The following is a 22,559-nucleotide window of genomic DNA, read 5'->3' on the forward strand; positions in this document are numbered from 1 at the left end:
CTCAGAGCCCAAATTCACGTACACAAGCAGGATGATCACATAAGAATGATAAACCCCTTCCTGTTCACTAATCCCCCTGAAAAGGGAGATAATCCCTCGATTCCTAGATCAAAGCAGAAGGTGCTTCAAAGAAGCCCATACTGAACTGTCATAACAAATCACATTACAGCAACGTAATAAAATGAAACGATCTTACCGGAATCCACGCCATGGAACAGGAACACGGCCCTTCAAGTGTGACAAATAGTAGCATCGCCTCCGCCATGGACTTGAGAGAAGACAGTATGTAGCGAAACGAAGTTAGGCAACGCCAAGTGCTGAAAAGGAGCTGTGAATACGAGTCGGGATGGTGTCGCAAGGAAAGCTCCCACTGCATCTCCGGACTCTCACTTTCGCCCAGGCCCTCCAAGAGAGGCTGACAGGATTACTTAAAACTCCCGTCTCGTATCGAAGGGTAGAACCCTCCATAAGAGATAAAAATAAAAAAGTATAATAAAAAACTTCTGACACTTCTCTGCCAACCTCCTGGGACGAAAGGCAAAGAATGACTGGGGGATAGGGGAAGTGGGAGGAGTATTTAAGCCTTTGGCTGGTGGGTCTTTGCCTCCTCCTGGTAGCCAGGTTCTTATTTCCCATAAGTAATGAATGCGGCTGTGGACTCTGTCTCATTAGGAAGAAAATAGGCACTAAATCCATTTTGCACTTAATGAAATACACTAATAATTTTATATACCTCTTAGGCACCCCTACATCACAGCACTACGCTGCGGTGCCTACCTGACCTCCTTTACGCTACGGATTCCACTCCGGAACAAACAGGGGCTAAATGAGGAAGAGGACACAATTTTAGAAGTACTGAGGAGAAAAAAGCGCCAGGAGAAAAAAGCGCCAAGAAAAAGTGCACGCTGTGTCTGGGAGGAAGGAGCCCGTCCCCAATGGCGTCATCACAGTGAATATGGGCCGATCTTAACTCTAAAAAAAACGGAAAAGATTCCGTTATATACGCTACATCTCCTAGCAGTCTAACATAAGCAGAAGACATCCAAAACTGCAGGTTTCTACTGAGCCACCAATAAAGTATAACACAAAACACTCTCGCACTAGGACTAAGTCCTACCACACAGTGCCTTGCCAGCCTGTCAAAATCATCCTGCTCTCAGGAAGATTCTTGTCCCATCATGAGGTGCAGAAATACATTTTTAAGTGCCAGGGTTCTCTATAAGAAATAAAAAGGCCCACCCCACAAGTTCCTAACTGCTTTAATGCTACCACAGCCCCACTGAAGAGACTAACGTGGAATACAGCTAAACCCAGCTTGACAGTGAAGTTCAGAGCAAACCTGCTCCGGCTTCTAAAATAATAAAATCTTGATAGAAGAATCTTTTGCAGACACCTAAACATTTCAACTCCTCCTTGCAACTAAGGCAAAGATAATGAAGGGGAGTGATACTTAACAGCTTTGCTGTGGTGCTCTCTCTGCTGGCCAGGAGTGATATTTCCAACAGTAATTGCTGATCTGTGGACTCACAGTGTCTTAAGAAAGAAATAGCTTTCTTTATTCCACCTAGTGAGCTGAAGAAAAGTTGAGGTAACAAATCTTTTTTTCAGATAAAGATGTTCATGTAATATTCTCTTGTCGGCTTTTTAGTTCTGCTGCATCATTAGCCATTATAGCTGAAAATGTAATGCTCTAATTTGTTAGTGCATGTAATGTTAACACTAGCGACCCCTCTCACAAAGAGGTTAAACACGCACTTAAAAGTACTGCCAGGGAGCCGCATAGTACTGCTAGTCCAAAGTGAAGAATCCAATCCGCAGCAGACGTCTCACAGTTGGGTCATGTGATTATGCTAGCCAGTTTGACAATCAAATTCCACTGGAATTCACATCAATGAAATATCATCATAAACAGTTGAGTCGCACTGGAGTCTATATCTCCTGCAAGTTTAGTGAACTCAGCAATATGCCTTATAAATAATTTAAAGGGACAGTGTAATGTAAAAAAATGACTCCCCTTTAATGCATTCAATTGTTTACAAACAGCCCATTTACCTTTAATTTGTCATTTCAAATATCCGCTTTTGCCTAATGAAACTGTCACCTATACACAAATTTAAATACTGCCGTATTGACTATAGAGAAGCTACGTAAACATGAGTCAGCAGTAGAAAACAACCTCCAATCTGAAAGGTTGGCACTAGATGAGAATTAATAAAATGAAAAAATATTTTTAAGTAAAATAAATAATAAAGTCATCTCACTATCAACTTGGCTCTAAATCCCTCCCTGTCAGCCTTAAAGACAGAGAAATTACGTCATGGTTACAATTTTGGATAGCGAGATTCTGAGTAACAAACCGTTTTCTATCTTTTGTTTCTTTGCTGCAGATTTTTTCTTTCCTGTTCCAGTCTCTTGTTGCTTGTGCTCCACAGCCACTGGGATGGGTTCCTGCTTCTTGGGAGAAGGCACAACTTGTTCATGTTTCAGGTCGGGACTGATGGGGGAGTCGTCTAATGAAAATAAAAAACGCATAGAAACTCAGACAATCCCTTGCACTGTGGTCTGAAAATTACATTCTATTGTAACAACACAATATTTTGTAAGACAATTTTTTTGTTTAAATAGATTCCCTTTTTTTGCTATGCATTTAACTGCTTCTAAAGGGTTAACATTTTAAATACACATTCTTTATAATATAAATTGTATTGCTAACAAGCATGAGTTGTTCATAAATTCAAATTCAGGCTAAAAAGAATTTAAAGGCAATCACACCAACATAGCACACAACTGTTACTAATTTGCAGATACAGGCTGGTTTAAAGGAACATTGAAAAGCAAAATTATGCTTACCTGATAATTTTCTTTTCTTCTGACGGGAAGTGTCCACAGCTGCATTCATTACCTTTCGGAATTCAGAACCTGGCCACCAGGAGGAAGCAAAGACATCCCATCCAAAGGCTTCAAATACCTCCCACACTTTCCTCATCCCCAGTCATTCTGCCAAGGGAACAAGGAACAGTAGGAGAAATATCAGGGTGAAAAAGGTGCCAGAAGAACAAAAATGTACTGCCGTCTCATAGACAAAGCGTGGGCGGGAGGCGGGAGATGTGGACTCTTCCCGTCAGAAGTAAAGAAAATGATCAGGTAAGCATAATTTATCTTTTTCTTCTTAAACGGTGAAGAGTCCACAGTTGCATTCATTACTTTTGGGGAAACAATACCCAAGCTATAGAGGACACTGATTGCAAACAAAGGGCAGGTTACAAAACGGCAGCCCCTTTGAAAGGCACCACAGCCTGAAATTACCAACACCCTAAAAACGACGATGGGAAAAATACCGGAAGCCAAGGTAACTGCTCATCAGTTACACCACCTGCAAAGCCGTGCTAGAGACTACTCAGACCCAGAGTCTGCTGAGCACAAAAGCCTCCGAGGAGCCACCCCTGGGGCCCTCAATTCCCACAAAAGTACCCCCGACCTAAAGGACCTAAAGGACAAGAACCTCTATCAACCCCCAAGAGGGAGAATAGAGAACCCTCTAAGAGAACCAACGGACCATCCAACAAGGGCTCAAAATCAAAACTACGAACAAACCCAAGTTTGCCACAAGACCACTGCCCAGGAAGACGAACTCCCAAGAGGATAAGGACCAGAAAGAAAAGCTATACTCAGGGGAAAAAAACGTCAATATGATGACCAGAGGGACACCCTCCTATTCCTGACTCAGCACCATACCACATATAGTGCTCCAAAAAAACGCAAAATTCCCATTGCCTCATAGACAAGTCGAACCGTCCGGCTAGATAAGTTAGAAAGGATCATTTGCCTTGCAGCCAAAAAAGAGCTCTTCCGTGAGAACACAGAGCCACCTAAAAACAAGAACTCGCAATGACCAAAGAACAGGTAGCAAAGCTGAGCCATCGTGGGACCTCATCCCACCGAGAAGCGCTGAAAATATTCGACAGCAGCTCCCGTCGAGAAAAATTCGAACTCCAAGGAGCATCCCATCCCAGCAGTAGACGCCACCAGCAGAGAGATGGACCTCAAGAGCCCCCCACCACCAAAGGGGAGAACAGACTCTATAAAAGTACACGGTCAACAATGATTAGAGCAAACCGATCCCTGACCTTCACTCCAAGGTAACGGTCCCAGCCCAAAGGATAGTTAAAGATCTAAGACAGGAAGTATCAAAACTCCGCCCCGACCTATGGGAGAAAAAGGATAGATCTACGAGGAATCAAAAAAATCAAAAAAGTAGAGCTCTGACCGCTACTTAAAAACTAGCATGCTACCATGAGCCATGACAGGAACTTTGTGCTCAGGGCCCAGAACCCCTACACTGTTGCCTTCCCTAAGGAAGGAACACTCCCAAGGGGAAGGAAGTATTCTGACCCACAGCATTCTAATACCAGAATCCAGCCCCATGATCCAGAGTACGCAAGAAAGGAAAAAGACCCTCCGATGCGGAAAAAAAAAACAAGGACACACAGGCCTTCACAGATACTGAGGTACCTCCAAATCGAGGAGAGCAATGCAAACACTCATCTCCCACCCTAGGTGAGGAGAAGAGGAGGAAAATAAACCATAACCACCCTACCAATAGAGGCGAGACCCTTCGGCCCAAATCGCCAGCCCAGTTGATACGACAACTGGAAGTGTACCAGGAAGCATTAGATGCCCCCAAAGACAAGTACAGACCTGTGAAAGAGACCTTAAGCATCAAGCAGCTATTATCTCTCAAGGGACACACGGGATATCCAAACCCTAAGGTTAAACTGAACCTCCCATGCCCGTTCCAGGCAAGAGACATGATCCTAATCCAGAGTCCTCGAGAACAGGACCAATCGCAAGATCTAACCACCTGAGGAACCCATAAGCAGCCTCCTATGGTTAGGGGCACACCCAAGACCGAGCCTTCTACCATCTAAAGACCCCAGACGTAGAGTATCAGCAACAGCCTCAAACGCAAGATTCTAAAAAATCCTGACCGGTCTAAGAAAACGGCAACTACATCGGATCATAAGGTAATCCTTTGTAGACAGGCTTAACCACCTGATCTACACGCTGGTGTAAATGGTCAATTTCTTGACCCCAGAAAGGCGAAGGTCTATATCTGACATAAGGTCGAAGCACCCGAGAGTCTAAAGACCACGGTATGACAAGGGGAAGTTCCTAGATTAAGTCTCCAGAGGTCTTCCCAGGATCGGACTCGATCCTGTAACAGGAAAAACAATTAGAGCCTCGCTGTTCCTGGCGGAAAGGACGGGGTGATCCACCCCCTGCACTACAAGCACTAGGGCAAACGAGACGCTGAAAAAAGGAAGGACATGCCCGCACTTCCAGACACAGATGACGCTTCCCTAGAAGGCCAAACTGAATCAGGTGAACCCACGCCCGACGGGTCCTGGTTCACAGAACACCGACAGTACCTTAAAAATATTTCACTTGGGAGATATAAATGAGCAAGCTCCATAGATATGTACATGCGGAACCGTGCCGTAACCTCTGGAGGAAACAAGCCACCTTCCGGAGAAGGAGTAAAGGCCATAGGGACACTTGCTTGCGTAGCAAAAGAAGGTTCTGGGACACGCGCCTCACAGGACATGGAATCCTCGGGGGCGGATGGCTCAAGGCACTCTAAGTTCCCTGAATTGGGAGAAGAGAGTACTTTAGAATGGCAATCGGAACATAACTGATAGGCATGGATAACCCGGGCCATTTCATATTCATCACAAGATGCATTCTCCGAATCGGAGATATCTGTGTCTAAAAAATCCATAACTTTGGGATTACAAAAATGACAAACACTAACCGGCACCCTTTTTACACCCCCAATAGCTGAGGCACTCACCACCTCCTGTGAACCAGACAACTAACGAGCAGACTCTGTCACCACAAAGTCAGAATACGGAAGTGGAAAACAACGTAATTGCACCCGGTCACAAGGTGCACCATGCAAGTCACAAAAAGAGCGCGTAAATCTAAAGAGATCGTGCCAACGGATAAGGCCGTTATGTTACGAAAAGCCATGAGCCTAAGAATTACTACACATTAGCAGATAGAACCACATAACAAACATGATTAAAGTCCCCCCTGTTCAATAACCCACGATTACTTTTTTTAAGATAAAAGGAGTCCCACTGGGACCCTACCTTTTTTCGTTAACATTACATTCACATATCAAAATAAAATGAAAACAGAATTCATGCTTACCTGATAAATTACTTTCTCCAACGGTGTGTCCGGTCCACGGCGTCATCCTTACTTGTGGGATATTCTCTTCCCCAACAGGAAATGGCAAAGAGTCCCAGCAAAGCTGGCCATATAGTCCCTCCTAGGCTCCGCCCACCCCAGTCATTCGACCGACGGACAGGAGGAAAAATATAGGAGAAACCATATGGTACCGTGGTGACTGTAGTTAGAGAAAATAATTCATCAGACCTGATTAAAAAACCAGGGCGGGCCGTGGACCGGACACACCGTTGGTGAAAGTAATTTATCAGGTAAGCATAAATTCTGTTTTCTCCAACATTGGTGTGTCCGGTCCACGGCGTCATCCTTACTTGTGGGAACCAATACCAAAGCTTTAGGACACGGATGAAGGGAGGGAGCAAATCAGGTTACCTAAACGGAAGGCACCACGGCTTGCAAAACCTTTCTCCCAAAAATAGCCTCCGAAGAAGCAAAAGTATCAAATTTGTAAAATTTGGCAAAAGTGTGCAGTGAAGACCAAGTCGCTGCCTTACATATCTGATCAACAGAAGCCTCGTTCTTGAAGGCCCATGTGGAAGCCACAGCCCTAGTGGAGTGAGCTGTGATTCTCACAGGAGGCTGCCGTCCGGCAGTCTCGTAAGCCAATCGGATGATGCTTTTAAGCCAAAAGGAAAGAGGTAGAAGTTGCTTTTTTACCTCTCCTTTTACCAGAATAGACGACAAACAGAGAAGATGTTTGTCTGAACTCTTTTGTAGCTTCTAAATAGAATTTTAGAGCACGGACTACATCTAAATTGTGTAGCAAACGTTCCTTCTTTGAAACTGGATTCAGACACAAAGAAGGTACAACTATCTCCTGGTTAATATTTTTGTTGGAAACAACCTTTGGAAGAAAACCAGGCTTAATACGCAAAACAACCTTATCTGAATGGAACACCAGATAGGGCGGAGTACACTGTAGAGCAGATAACTCTGAAACTCTTCTAACAGAAGAAATAGCAACCAAAAACAAAAATTTCCAAGATAATAACTTAATATCTATGGAATGTAAAGGTTCAAACGGAACCCCTTGAAGAACTGAAAGAACTAGATTTAGACTCCAGGGAGGAGTCAAAGGTCTGTAAACAGGCTTGATCCTAACCAGAGCCTGAACAAATGCTTGAACATCTGGCACAGCTGCCAGTCGTTTGTGTAGTAAGACAGATAAAGCAGAAATCTGTCCCTTTAGAGAACTCGCAGATAATCCTTTATCCAAACCTTCTTGCAGAAAGGAAAGAATCTTAGGAATTTTTATCTTATTCCATGGGAATCCCTTGGATTCACACCAACAGATATATCTTTTCCATATTTTATGGTAAATCTTTCTAGTTACCGGTTTTCTGGCCTGAACCAGAGTATCTATCACAGAATCTGAAAACCCACGCTTTGATAGAATCAAGCGTTCAATCTCCAAGCCGTCAGCTGGAGGGAGACCAGATTTGTATGTTCGAATGGACCCTGAACAAGAAGGTCCTGTCTCAAAGGTAGCTTCCATGGTGGAACCGATGACATATTCACCAGGTCTACATACCAAGTCCTGCGTGGCCACGCAGGAGCTATCAAGATCACCGAGGCCCTTTCCTGTTTGATCCTGGCTACCAGCCTGGGAATGAGAGGAAACGGTGGAAACACATAAGCTAGGTTGAAGGTCCAAGGCGCTACTAGTGCATCCACTAGAGTCGCCTCGGGATCCCTGGATCTGGACCCGTAGCAAGGAACCTTGAAGTTCTGACGAGACGCCATCAGATCCATGTCTGGAATGCCCCATAATTGAGTCAACTGGGCAAAGATCTCCGGGTGGAGTTCCCACTCCCCCGGATGGAATGTCTGACGACTCAGATAATCCGCTTTCCAGTTTTCCACACCTGGGATGTGGATCGCAGATAGATGGCAGGAGTGATCCTCCGCCCATTGTATTATTTTGGTCACTTCTTTCATCGCTAGGGAACTCCTTGTTCCCCCCTGATGATTGATATACGCAACAGTCGTCATGTTGTCTGATTGGAATCTTATGAATCTGGCCTTTGCAAGCTGAGGCCAAGCCCTGAGAGCATTGAATATCGCTCTTAGTTCCAGAATGTTTATCGGGAGAAGAGACTCTTCCCGAGACCATAGTCCCTGAGCTTTCAGGAATTCCCAGACCGCGCCCCAGCCCACTAGACTGGCGTCGGTCGTGACAATGACCCACTCTGGTCTGCGGAAGCTCATTCCCTGAGATAGATGGTCCAGGGTCAGCCACCAACGGAGTGAATCTCTGGTCTTCTGATCTACTTGAATCACTGGAGACAAGTCTGTGTAGTCCCCATTCCACTGTTTGAGCATGCACAGTTGTAATGGTCTTAGATGAATTTGTGCAAAAGGAACTATGTCCATTGCTGCAACCATCAACCCTACTACTTCCATGCACTGAGCTATGGAAGGACGTGAAACAGAGTGAAGAACTTGACAAGTGCTTAGAAGTTTTGACTTTCTGACATCTGTCAGAAAAATCCTCATTTCTAAGGAATCTAATATTGTTCCCAAGAAGGGAACACTTGTTGACGGAGACAGAGAACTTTTTTCTATGTTCACCTTCCATCCGTGAGATCTGAGAAAGGCCAGAACGATGTCTGTATGAGCCTTTGCTTTTGAAAGGGACGACGCTTGTATTAGAATGTCGTCCAAGTACGGTACTACTGCAATGCCCCTCGGTCTTAGAACCGCTAGAAGGGATCCGAGTACCTTTGTGAAAATCCTTGGAGCAGTGGCTAACCCGAATGGGAGGGCCACGAACTGGTAATGTTTGTCCAGAAAGGCGAACCTTAGGAACTGATGATGATCTTTGTGGATAGGAATATGTAGGTACGCATCCTTTAGATCCACGGTAGTCATAAATTGACCCTCCTGGATAGTGGGTAGAATCGTTCGAATGGTTACCATTTTGAACAATGGTACCCTGAGAAATTTGTTTAGGATCTTTAAATCCAGAATTGGTCTGAAGGTTCCCTCTTTTTTGGGAACTACGAACAGATTTGAGTAAAATCCCATTCCTTGTTCCGTCATTGGAACAGGGTGTATCACTCCCATCTTTAACAGGTCTTCTACACAATGTAAGAACGCCTGTCTCTTTATTTGGTTTGAGGATAAGTGAGACATGTGGAACCATCCCCTTGGGGGTAGTTCCCTGAATTCCAGAAGATTACCCTGAGAAACTATTTCTAGTGCCCAGGGATCCTGAACATCTCTTGCCCAAGCCTGAGCAAAGAGAGAGAGTCTGCCCCCTACTAGAACCGGTCCCGGATCGGGGGCTACTCCTTCATGCTGTTTTGTTAGCAGCAGCAGGCTTCTTGGCCTGCTTACCCTTGTTCCAGCCTTGCATAGGTTTCCAGGCTGGTTTGGGCTGTGAGGCATTACCCTCTTGCTTAGAGGATGCAGAATTAGAGGCCGGTCCGTTCCTGAAATTGCAAAAGGAACGAAAATTAGACTTATTCTTGGCCTTGAAAGGCCTATCTTGTGGAAGGGCGTGGCCCTTTCCCCCAGTGATGTCTGAGATAATCTCTTTCAATTCTGGCCCAAAGAGAGTTTTACCTTTGAAAGGGATGTTAAGCAATTTTGTCTTGGATGATACATCTGCTGACCAAGACTTTAGCCAAAGCGCTCTGCGCGCCACAATTGCAAACCCTGAATTTTTCGCCGCTAATCTGGCTAATTGCAAAGCGGCATCTAAAATAAAAGAGTTAGCCAATTTAAGTGCGTGAACTCTGTCCATAACCTCCTCATATGGAGTCTCTCTACTGAGCGACTTTTCTAGTTCCTCGAACCAGAACCACGCTGCTGTAGTGACAGGGACAATGCACAAAATGGGTTGTAGAAGGTAACCTTGCTGTACAAAAATCTTTTTAAGCAAACCTTCCAATTTTTTATCCATAGGATCTTTGAAAGCACAACTATCCTCGATAGGAATAGTAGTTCGCTTGTTTAGAGTAGAAACTGCCCCCTCGACCTTAGGGACTGTCTGCCATAGTTCCTTTCTGGGGTCAACCATAGGAAATAATTTCTTAAATATAGGGGGGGGAACAAAAGGTATGCCGGGCTTCTCCCACTCCTTATTCACTATGTCCGCCCCACCTGCTTGGGTATAGGAAAAGTGTTGGGGTGCACCGGAACCTCTAGAAACTTGTCCATCTTGCATAATTTCTCTGGAATGACCAAGTTGTCACAATCATCCAGAGTAGATAACACCTCCTTAAGCAGTGCGCGGAGATGTTCTAATTTAAATTTAAATGTCACAACATCAGGTTCAGCTTGTTGAGAAATTTTTCCTGAATCTGAAATTTCCCCATCTGACAAAACCTCCCTCATGGCCCCTTCAGATTGGTGTGAGGGTATGACAGAACAATTATCATCAGCGCCCTCCTGCTCTTCAGTGTTTAAAACAGAGCAATCGCGCTTTCTCTGATATGCAGGCATTTTGGATAACATATTTGCTATGGAGTTATCCATTACAGCCGTCAATTGTTGCATGGTAATAAGCATTGGCGCGCTAGATGTACTAGGGGCCTCCTGCGTGGGCAAAACTGGTGTAGACACAGTAGGAGATGATGTAGTATCATGTCTACTCCCCTCATCTGAGGAATCATCTTGGGCAATTTCATTATCTGTGGCAGTACTGTCCTTACTTTGTTTGGACGCTATGGCACAATTATCACACAATTTTGAATGGGGAGACACATTAGCTTTCATACATATAGAACATAGCTTGTCCGAAGGCACAGACATGTTAAACAGGCTTAAACTTGTCAATAAAGCACAAAAAACGTTTTAAAACAAAACCGTTACTGTCTCTTTAAATTTTAAACAGAGCACAGTTTATTACTGAATATGTGAAAAAGTATGAAGGAATTGTTCAAAATTTACCTAAATTTCTCCACAGTGTCTTAACCCCTTAATGACCACAATGTACCCTGTATGTCACTGGTCGTTAAGGGTTTTTTCAGGACATAATAGCACAAGTCTAGCAAGAACACGCTATTAATGCCCTCCCTCCAGCAGGCTTTGTAGAATAGAGCAGTCTCAATGCTGGTGGCAAGACGACGCTATAAAACAATCAAGTCCCAAAAAAAGGCCAACGACATACAGGGTATGTCGCTGGTCCTTAAAGGGACAGTCTAGGCCAAAATAAACTTTCATGATTCAGATAGAGCATGTAATTTTAAGCAATTTTCCAATTTACTTTTATCACCAATTTTGCTTTGTTATCTTGGTATTCTTAGTTGAAAGCTTAACCTAGGAGGTTCATATGCTAATTTCTTAGACCTTGAAGTCCACCTCTTTCAGATTGCATTTTAACAGTTTTTCACCACTAGAGGGTGTTAGTTCACATATTTCATATAGATAATACTGTACTCGTGCACGTGAAGTAATCTGGGAGCAGGCACTGATTGGCTAGACTGCAAGTCTGTCAAAAGAACTGAAAAAAGGGGCAGTTTGCAGAGGCTTAGATACAAGATAATCACACAGGTAAAAAGTATATTATTATAACTGTGTTGGTTATGCAAAACTGGGAAATGGGTAATAAAGGGATTATCTATCTTTTAAAACAAAAATTCTGGTGTAGACTGTCCCTTTAAGGGGTTAAAGCCTTAAAAGTATTGCATACCAATTTTCAGAACTTTAACCCTTAAAATAACGGAACCGGAGCCGTTTACAAATTTAACCCCTATACAGTCCCAGCTACAGCCTTTGCTGTGACCTAACCAAGCCCAGAGGGGAATACGATACCAAATGACGCCTTCTAGAAACTTTTCCAACTACTTTCAGGTCCTCACACATGCATCTGCATGTCTTGCTCACAAAAACAACTGCGCAGTAATGGCGCGAAAATGAGGCTCAGCCTACAACTGGGAAGGCCCTCCCTGACTGGAAAAGGTGTCTAACATAGTGCCTGACGTTAAAAAACGTTCTCCAAGTTTATAAGTGTGAATTATCAGCATAAACATGTATAAAATGTCCAAATAAAGCAATCGATTTAGCCCATAAAAGTGTCTACCAGTTTTATAGCCCATATTAAGCCCTTTATTCTGTTTGAGACTAAGAAAATGGCTTACCGGTCCCCATGAGGGGAAATGACAGCCTTCCAGCATTACACAGTCTTGTTAGAAATATGGCTAGTCATACCTTAAGCAGAAAAGTCTGCTAACTGTTTCCCCCAACTGAAGTTACTTCATCTCAACAGTCCTATGTGGAAACAGCAATCGATTTTAGTTACTGTCTGCTAAAATCATCTTCATCTCACAAACAGAAATCTTCATCTTTTTCTGTTTCAGAGTAAATAGTACATACCAGCACTATTTTAAAATAACAAACTCTTCATAGTAGAATAAAAAAAAACTACATTTAAACACCACATACTCTTAACCATCTCCGTGGAGATGTTGCCTGTGCAACGGCAAAGAGAATGACTGGGGTGGGCGGAGCCTAGGAGGGACTATATGGCCAGCTTTGCTGGGACTCTTTGCCATTTCCTGTTGGGGAAGAGATATTCCCACAAGTAAGGATGACGCCGTGGACCGGACACACCAATGTTGGAGAAACGATCTTAACGGAATCTGCGCCATGGAACAGGAACAAGGCCCTTCAAGTGTGACAGATAGTACCCTCGCTTCTGAAATGGACTTGAGTGAATAAAGGCAGGCAGTGAAACTTGTCAACGCTGATTGCCTAGGAGCTGTTAAAGGGACATTAAACCCCAAAAATGTCTTTCATTATTCAGGTAGAGAATACAATTTTTAAAAGGTTTTCAATTAACTTCTATTATCAATTTTTTTTCCATTATCATGTTATTCTTTGTTTAAGAGATACCTAGGTAGATGACAGGAAATAGTGCTGCCATCTATTGCTACTGCTAATATATAACATTGTTGCAAAACTGCTGCTATATAGTGCTGCAGACACTCTTGAGCTTGCATTTCTGCTTTTAAAATAAGAACAAGAAAACAAAGAAAATTTGATAATAGAAGTAAAATTAGAAAGTTGTTTAAAATTTTATGTTCTATCGAAATCATGGAAGAAAAAAATGGGGTTTTATCTCCCTTTAATATGAGTCGGGATGGTTTCGCAGAAAGACTCTCCCTGCATCTCCAGACTCTAACCTTCACCCATGCTCTCACTGAGAGGCTGACAGGATTTTTTAAAACTCCAGTCCCATTCCTTAGAGTACTACCCTCCATAAGAGAGCACTCTGTAATCTTCTAACACTTCTCTGCCAACCTCCTGTGACGAAAAACAAAGAATGACTGGGGGATGAGGGAAGTGGGGGAGGTATTTGAAGCCTTTGGCTGGGGTGTCTTTGCCTCCTCCTGGTGGCCAGGTTCTAAATTCCAAAAAGTAAAGAATGCAGTCAAAATTAAAGTTGTATGATTCAGATAGAAACTTGCTTAAAATTGCATGCTCTAATTTACTACTATTATCAATTTTTTTTTCATACTCTTTGCATCTTTATTTGAAAAAAAGCAAGAATGCAAGCTTAGGAGCTAGACCATTTTTGGTTCAGTACCTGGGTATTGCTTGCTGATTGGTGTCTAAATGTAGCCAATCAGCAAGTGGTACCCAGGTGCTGAACCAAAAATGGGCCGACTCCTAAGCTTCCATTCTTGCTTTTCAAATAAATATACAAAGAGAATGAAGAAAAAAAAAAAAAATATATATATATATATATATAAACACACAGTGGATATAAAAAGTCTACACAGCCCTGTTAAAATGTCAGGTTTCTGTGATGTAAAAAAAATGATAAATCATTTCAGAACTTTTTCCACCTTTAATGTGACCTATAAACTGTACAACTCAATTGAAAATCAAACTGAAATCTTTTAGGTGGAGGGAAGAAAACAAACAAAAACTAAAATAATGTGGTTGCATATAACAGCAACAGCTTATAACTGGCTGTGTTCAGAATTAAGCAATCACATTCAAAATCATGTTAAATAGGAGTCAGTATACACCTGCCATCATTTAAAGTGCCTCTGATTAACCACAAATAAAGTTCAGCTGCTCTAGTTGGTCTTTCCTGAAATGTTCTTAGTCACATCCCACAGCAAAAGCCATGGTCCACAGAGAGCTTCCAAAGCATCAGAGGGATCTCATTGTTAAAAGGTATCAGTCAGGAGAAGGGTACAAAAGAATTTCCAAGGCATTAGATATACCATGGAACACAGTGAAGACAGTCATCATCAAGTGGAGAAAATATGGCACAACAGTGACATTACCAAGAACTGGACGTCCCTCCAAAATTGATGAAAAGACGAGAAGAAAACTGGTCTGGGAGGCTACCAAAAGGCCTACAGCAACATTAAAGGAGCTGCAGGAATATCTGGCAAGTACTGGCTGTGTGGTACATGTGACAATCTCCCGTATTCTTCATATGTCTGGGCTATGGGGTAGAGTGGCAAGATGAAAGCCTTTTCTTACCAAGAAAAACATCCAAGCCAGGCTACATTTGCAAAAAACACATCTGAAGTCTCCTAAAAGCAAGTTGCAAAAGGTGTTATAGTATTGATGAAACCAAAGTTGAACTTTTTGGCCATATTTCCAAAAGATCAGTTTGGCACAAAAACAACACTGCACATCACAAAAGAACACCATGCCCACAGTTAAGCATGGTTGGTGGGCAGCATCATGCTTTTGGGGCTGTTTTTCTTCAGCTGGAACTGGGGCCTTAGTTAAGCTAGAGGGAATTATGAACAGTTCCAAATACCAGTCAACATTGGCACAAAATCTTTCAGGCTTCTGCTAAAAAGTTGAACATGAAGAGAACTTCATCTAAGCCATCACATCCAAATCAACAAAGGAATGGCTTCACCAGAAGAAGATTAACGTTTTGGAATGGCCCAGGACCTGAATCCGATTGAAAATCTGTGGGGGGTCTGAAGAGGGCTGTGCACAGGAGATGCCCCTTGCAATCTGACAGATTTGAAATGCTATTGCAAAGACAAAGGTGGGCAAATCTTGCTAAGTCAAAATGTGCAATGCTGATAGACTCATACCCCAAAAGATTGAGTGCGGTAATAAAATCAAAGGTGCTTCAACAAGTATAGTGTGTACACTTATGCAATCATATTTTATTTTTATATTTTTTCTTCCCTATGCTGAGTCAGATAGGGTCTCCCAGAAAGACTTAAAAACCTGTTTTCCACTTTAAGAGTGGAAGGATTTTACCAGAAATCTGGAAAAAAAAACAAAATCTTTCATACTGTTCTGAAATATAAAAGGAACCTATTCCTGTAAAATAGCTGCAGCTGGTTTCCAACTGAAAACCATCCACTTGATAGGACAGCTAAGCTAACCATCAGGCTACAACAGCTGGGCTGCCGGAGAGGAGCGTCTTGTCCAATAGCATACAGACTTCAGGATAAACAATGTAAACTCTAAAGATACCAGCAAAGAGGTCACCTGGAACTGGCCAGGGACCACTTGATTTGTAGTCAAATGGGTCTACCACTGAGTTATATCCCTAATATGACTTTTAACCATAGGAGTCCTGAAGGAACTACTATCCTCCTGCGAATAGCAATCTCTAAAGATATGCTTCTCTGACGAATGTATGAAAGGATACAAGCACCCCTTGGTCAGCGTGTAAATTAGTATCTTCTAAATTAAGGAGACAAAGGGAGTAATTCTATAGACCTATCTGGTACAGAAAGTACTTCCCCACGCAAGGGCACATCACAATATTAATATAGCCTACTGGTGTCGGGAACACCCAAGAAGCTAAAACCTAATAGACATTTTCTCCAATGGAGGTATTGACCTAAAAATGAAGGAAAATAAAACCTAGTATCAGATAAAGGGAATTACCGTCATCAGAGACTGAGAATTCCTTATGCGGATACCACCGAAGTATCTTCCCTCACAGGGAAGAAACATACACGAAAGCTATAACTGGATCAAAACATGATTCAGAAAAAAATCTGACTCTTGCACTTTTTTCCCTTAAACGTGAAAAAACAGATCATGCAACATACAAGCTAACTCCAAGTGGAGTGAGCGAAGAAACGCAGGGCACTGTATGAGGGCCATACATTTTAATGGACACCTCAGGAGAATATGTGGCATATCTTGACCCCTTGTCACTAGGCTCCCTAGGCAGTATGCACCTTAGACAAAAGGAAGAGTTTTCTATCTTTATGAGTTAAAGATCTCTCCGGAAATAAAAAGTGGAAGATGATTGGAAAGTACCCCCAATGGTCTCCAAGCCTACGACAAGAGACCCCAAGAAGTACCCCCTAGTCCCATCCTGAGTCACAAAGAATGAATTACACAGTAAATAACAGCTGGAATTCCTTAACAAATATTAAACACATAAAAAAACGTTACCGTCTCTTAAAATCTTTAAAAATTTTAAAAGGTAACTTTTACATGCATTTGTGTGCAGAAAAAGGGTAATTTAGTACGCAAACATTGCAGGACCCTATCTACACCTCAGCCTAATCTTGCTGATGTGTCATCTGGTCATCAGAGAGAATCAATGCGTTCCAGGACTTTTTTTTGTTAAAATGTACTTAAAATAAACGTTATTGTGCATAGAAATCGTATAACCTTTACTCAAGCAATGTCTTGCGCAGAAAACTCCAGGTGGAGTTTTGAGAGAAACCGCAGTAGCACTGCATGTGTTGATATAAAATTTTATAAGTTTAAAGTACACTTCCTATCAATCTGACTCACAAATGGCAGAATAATTAAATGGTAGACTTAATCCTTTGTAAATGACAAACAGTACTGTCTCTTTAAATATTAAAGTGTAACCTCTTCACTGAAATGAGGGTGAAACAACCTTACTCACAATATAGCAAAATAATTAAATAAGACTGAACCTTTTGTTAATGTAACAAATGTCACTGTCGCTTTAAATGTTAAAGTATAACTTGCTGACTTTACATGAGGCCAGAAATGTCTGAAAACATACGAGGAATTTCTTTCCAACCCCCTCTTCACCTCAGCCTGACTCAGCTGAGGCGTCAGACAACCTCTTTACACAACACCTAATCTTGTTAGAACGCTGTCTTAAGCGCAAATAAAGATTAACATTAAAATTCAGGCAATAATTCAATCCAATCCTTCCGAAACGGAAGGGCTAGGAGGACAGTATATTCTGCAAGGCGCACCCACTTTAAGATCCCCCCCCGCTCCTAACCGATAAACCTCGTGAAGTGTTAGGAAGGAGCATAGAACAAATTGGTGCCATTTATCAAGCTCTTGCCCCTCGTGGGCAATTAACAAGTTATCTCCTGGTCGCCATTGTTTTAAGTATAGGCACCCGGGAGCCAAAATACTAGAATGAACAGTTGCATAGATTGCTCGTCTTTTCTACTGTGACAAACCCACTCATCCTATCTCATTATCCCGTAAACAAAGCCTTAATAAGTGATCTCCCGGTCGCCAATTGACCAAGGATAGCCCCAGGAGCACGAGCCCAGACTGAACGGTTACAGTTTAAACTGTCTATTTCGATAGCTCAGAGACAACTCCCTTAGAGCCCACAGTTCAAATATAAAATCTCTTGGTCGGTCTTATTATATTACACCGCAGGGAGATGAGACACATATCATGTCTGTGTCCTAACTGCCATGATGTCTCCTCATAGACTAGGAGAATCTGATTCAAATTCAATGAGGTTCAATAAAAAAATAAAGTGCCCAAACTCTTTCTGAGATCCCTATACCCCCAGAATAAAGTCAGCACTTACCTCATCTTCTGCCTGGCAGCAAGGCAGTTCCCAGGTTTAAGAGGTCCTCTCCCTCCCATGAACCTGTAAATAAACGAAATTCCGGAGTAAAAATCCCTCAGGTTTTCAGGGTCAGGGCAGCAGAATATGGGAGGCACAGTTAGAATTATGTCCCACAAGTTCCCATTGCTCTAAAGCCACCAAAGCTCTACTGTAGAGACTGATATGGACTACGGCTACACCCTAGGACAAAGCAGCACAATCTTGCACTACTTTAAAAATAATAAACTCTTGATTGAAGAATCTTTTTCTAATACCTCACTTATACCACTTCTATCACTAACGTAGGCAAGAGAATGACTGGGTGGGAGGGAAGGGAGGAGCTATTTACAGCTCTGCTGTGGTGCTCTTTGCCTCCTCTGCTGACTAGGAGGTGAATTATCCCATTAGTAATTAAGATGATCGTGGACTCATCGTGTCTTAAAGAAATAGTAAATAAAACAAGCTAACTGATAAACCCCTTCAATGAAATTTGTAAATTGGTGTAGTGCACAGCTGCAATTAGCGGTCTTTTAATTGCCAAAAACAAAAGGACAAAGCAATACATGTCTGCTATTTCGGAACACATGCGGATCACAGAGAAGCCTTTTACAACCATTTGTCTTATGACTGTAGTAGTTGTGTGTAATTAATATTCAGTGAGAAACAAAGTTTGCTAAAGAGTGAAGCAATAAATAGTATAATCACTTGTATTTGGCAGTGAAATAGCAGCATCAAATATACAAAGATGGGCCTTGATCAATACCTTTGGATATAGATAGATATACACATGCACATATATACACACACACATATATACAAAATGAAGATGGACAGCGCACTCCCACTTGCTAAAAAGATACAGACCAGGGTGCAACAAATTCCAAATAACCAAGTCCAATGATTGCACTCTCTGGATTTAGCACAGCAAACAAAAGTTTAATGTGAATGTTTTCGGAGCATTCACTCCTTCCTCAGACAACCAAATAATGAGCCAAACAGTGCTTAAATTGAATTACAAGACCCACCCTTAACCCCTGCAACCAATCACAACACACAATTTAAATCAACAATAATGATATACAGGTGATAGTATCCACACAGTATCAAGTGTATACAAAATTATTCAATTAAGGATATGAAACTGATAGAGAAAAACTTCTAATCATAGTGTATAACAAGTGTAGATATATATCTAATACCTTAATAACAATAAGAATTAAAAATTAAAAAGTTAGGAATTAAAACTTAAGAATTAAAAAGAAGACACCGCATACTAATCACATAAGACATTACTGTTCTATTAAACACATTGAGCTATCAATCTCTAACGGATACAAATGAATCTGAGAACACATATACTACACACAAATATGCATAAATCTGGGAACACGCATGAGTCTGCAGCCAAAGATGGACCCACCTTGTATAGAAATGAATCTGTGTTGTGTTGTTAAAATCCAGACCTCCATTGTATGCGCTAAATTCACAGGCATTACCCGGATTGCGGAAGTGGATCAAAGGCACGCTACGTGAGGGGGAGTACATCCCCACGTCATAGCATATCAGTGGCCAATAGGGAAAATATTACCGCCACACACCCCTCATTTTCTCATAGCACCGTATTCCCTCGTGCTTATGGGATCTCCAGGGAGGTAAATGTGCTGTCATGGATACATCAGCACGGCGCACCATACACTGTACATAGCGCTATCATAAAGCTGGAATACCACCTTAGAGATCCCTAATTGAATGCTTAAATCTGTACACTAAATGTAAAAAATGATTATACACTCACTCTGTCAGATGTAATGACTAGAGGCAAATCACTGGGGTTAGAGAGTTCACTATATTAAAGTGTATACTTTGTGCTAGGACCAAGATAAAGTATACACTTTAATATAGTGAACTCTTTAACCCCAAGGATTTGCCTCTAGTCATTACATCTGGTCCCTGTGCTAGGACCAAGATAAAGTATACACTTTAATATAGTGAACTCTCTAACCCCAGGGATTTGCCTCTAGTCATTACATCTGACAGAGTGAGTGTATAATAATTTTTTACATTTAGTGTACACATTTAAGCATTCAATTAGGGATCTCTAAGGTGGTATTCCAGCTTTATGATAGTGCTATGTACAGTGTATAGTGCACCGTGCTGATGTATCCATGATAACACATTTACCTCCCTGGAGATCCAATAAGCACGAGGGAATACGGTGCTACGAGAAAATGAGGGGTGTGTGGTGGTAATATTATCCCTATTGGCCACTGATATGCTATGACGTGGGGATGTACTCCCCCTCACGTAGCGTGCCTTTGATCCACTTCCGCAATCCAGGTAATGCCGGGTAATGAATTCAGCGCATACAATGGTGGTCTGGATTTTAACACCACAACACAGATTCATTTCTATACAAGGTGGGTCCATCTTTGGCTGCAGACTCATGCGAGTTCCCAGATTTATGCATATTTGTGTGTAGTATATATGTTCTCAGATTCATTTGTATCCGTTAGAGATTGATAGCTCAATGTGTTTAATAGAACAGTAATGTCTTATGTGATTAGTATGCAGTGTCTTCTTTTTAATTCTTAAGTTTTAATTCCTAACTTTTTTATTTTTACTTTTCAATTCTTATTGTTATTAAGGTATTAGATATATATCTACACTTGTTATACACTATGATTAGAAGTTTTTCTCAATATGAGTTTCATATCCTTAATTGAATAATTTTGTATACACTTGATACTGTTTGGATACTATCACTTATATATCATTATTGTTGATTTTAATTATGTGTTGTGATCGGTTGCAGGGGATAAGGGTGGGTCTTGTATTTCAATTTAAGCACTGTTTGGCTCATTATTTGGTTGTCTGAGGAAGGAGTGAATGCTCCGAAAACTTTCACATTAAACGTTTGTTTGCTGTGCTAAATCCAGAGAGTGCAATCATTGGACTTGGATAGATTATTATATATATATATATATATATATATATATATATATATATATATATATATATATATATATATATATATATATATATATATGTCTGAGGAATGGGATACTCCTTTTCCGAAGCGTTACAATAAATGTGTGTTTCTGAAGGAAAGACCAGTGAGTGCCAGTTCTTTCGTGATTCAGATAAGGATGACACCTAAGCTTTTTTTGGTTCAGAATGCTGACCAGCACTTGTTTATTGGTGGATGATTTTATCCACCAACCAGCAAGAACAACCAAGGTTGTTCACCAAAAATGGGCAGGCATCTAAACTTACATTCTTACATTTCAAATAAAGATACCAAGAGAATGAAGAAAAATTGATAATAGGAGTAAATTAGAAAGTTGCTTAAAATTGCATGCTCTATCTGAATCACAAAAGAAAAAAAATTAGGTTCAGTGTCCCTTTAATTAAAAGTTTGGAACCACAGAAACTGGCGAAAGTTACATATTAAACATTAAATGGTCAGGAATAATACCTTGTCCATTCTTCGCTTTCTTCTGGCCTGTCTTCTTTTTGGTTCCTGGGGTATCTAGCGGTGGAGATGGTTGCTTTGTAACTGGAACAGATTCCACCTTCTTCCCAGAAAACTTTGTCCCGTTGACTTCTTTACTAATTTGCTCTTCAGTCGCCACCTTTGGCGGTTTCTTTTCCTTTTTCTTACGCTCTCGGATATTAGCCATAGTATCTGTACCAGTTACAGATGGAACTACGTGCTCCTCCTCAACAGACAGCGCATCTCCCAAATCAAACTCCCTAATCGTCGTTTCAGAGTCAGATTCATGAGTGTTGCCATTGTGAGATTCTTTCTTTTTGTTCTTTTTTTTGTCAATTTTCTTTTTGTCTATTTTAGCAGGAGGTGGTTTCAGGTCTTTTTTCTGCTTTGCAAGCACCTCATCGTAAGAGGTCTCTTTCATAAACAACCAGAAAAAAAGGAAGATAACAGTGATGACCACAGCTGGAACCAGGACAATAAAATAGGTTGACTCATAGAACTCCATTGTGCTTTCTTAACGTACAGTATTCCTTTCTAGAAACAAGAAAAAGGGCAAAAGTCAATAATCCATAATTAAATGTCAAAAAGCCAATAATAAAAATAAAATCACAATTCTATTACATAAAATGCTTATGATCAACATAAAAGCCAACAATATAAAATCACAGACCAGAACTTTAAAGGGACATGAAACCCAAATTTTTTTTTTTTCATGACTCAAATAGAACATACCATTTTAAACAATATTCCAATTTTACTTCCATCATCCAATTTGCTTTAGTCTCTTGGTAACCTTTGTTGAAAAAGCAGCAATGCACTACTAGGAGCTAGTTGAAAACATTAGGCAAATCAATGGCTGCTGATTTAAGGCTACACGCATTTGTCTTTTATCATTGGCTCACAAGATGAGTTCAGGTAGCTCCCAGTAGCGCACTGTTGCTCTGGAACAGACTTTCATTATGTGTTTAATCCCTTTGCAGATGTTAAACACATGGTTATGCACAAGCAATAGTGCGACAATAAACTCACTTTAACATATTTGAACATTTTATTTTTGCTCCTAATCCCCTC

At 41.3% G+C, this 22,559-nt stretch overlaps 1 protein-coding gene across 1 annotated transcript in view; it reads right to left on the bottom strand.

Annotated features, from left to right (window-relative positions):
* Positions 1–22,559, bottom strand: part of KTN1 (kinectin 1) — a 394,527-nt gene that overhangs the window by 303,080 nt on the left and 68,888 nt on the right. Inside the window, 2 exon segments of the mRNA XM_053697334.1 lie at positions 2,358–2,510; positions 21,471–22,022. Coding sequence (XP_053553309.1) covers positions 2,358–2,510; positions 21,471–21,993 — 676 coding nt within the window. The 5' untranslated portion in view covers positions 21,994–22,022.

This window comes from Bombina bombina, chromosome 1 (assembly GCF_027579735.1).
Source record: "Bombina bombina isolate aBomBom1 chromosome 1, aBomBom1.pri, whole genome shotgun sequence".
NCBI lineage: Eukaryota > Metazoa > Chordata > Amphibia > Anura > Bombinatoridae > Bombina > Bombina bombina.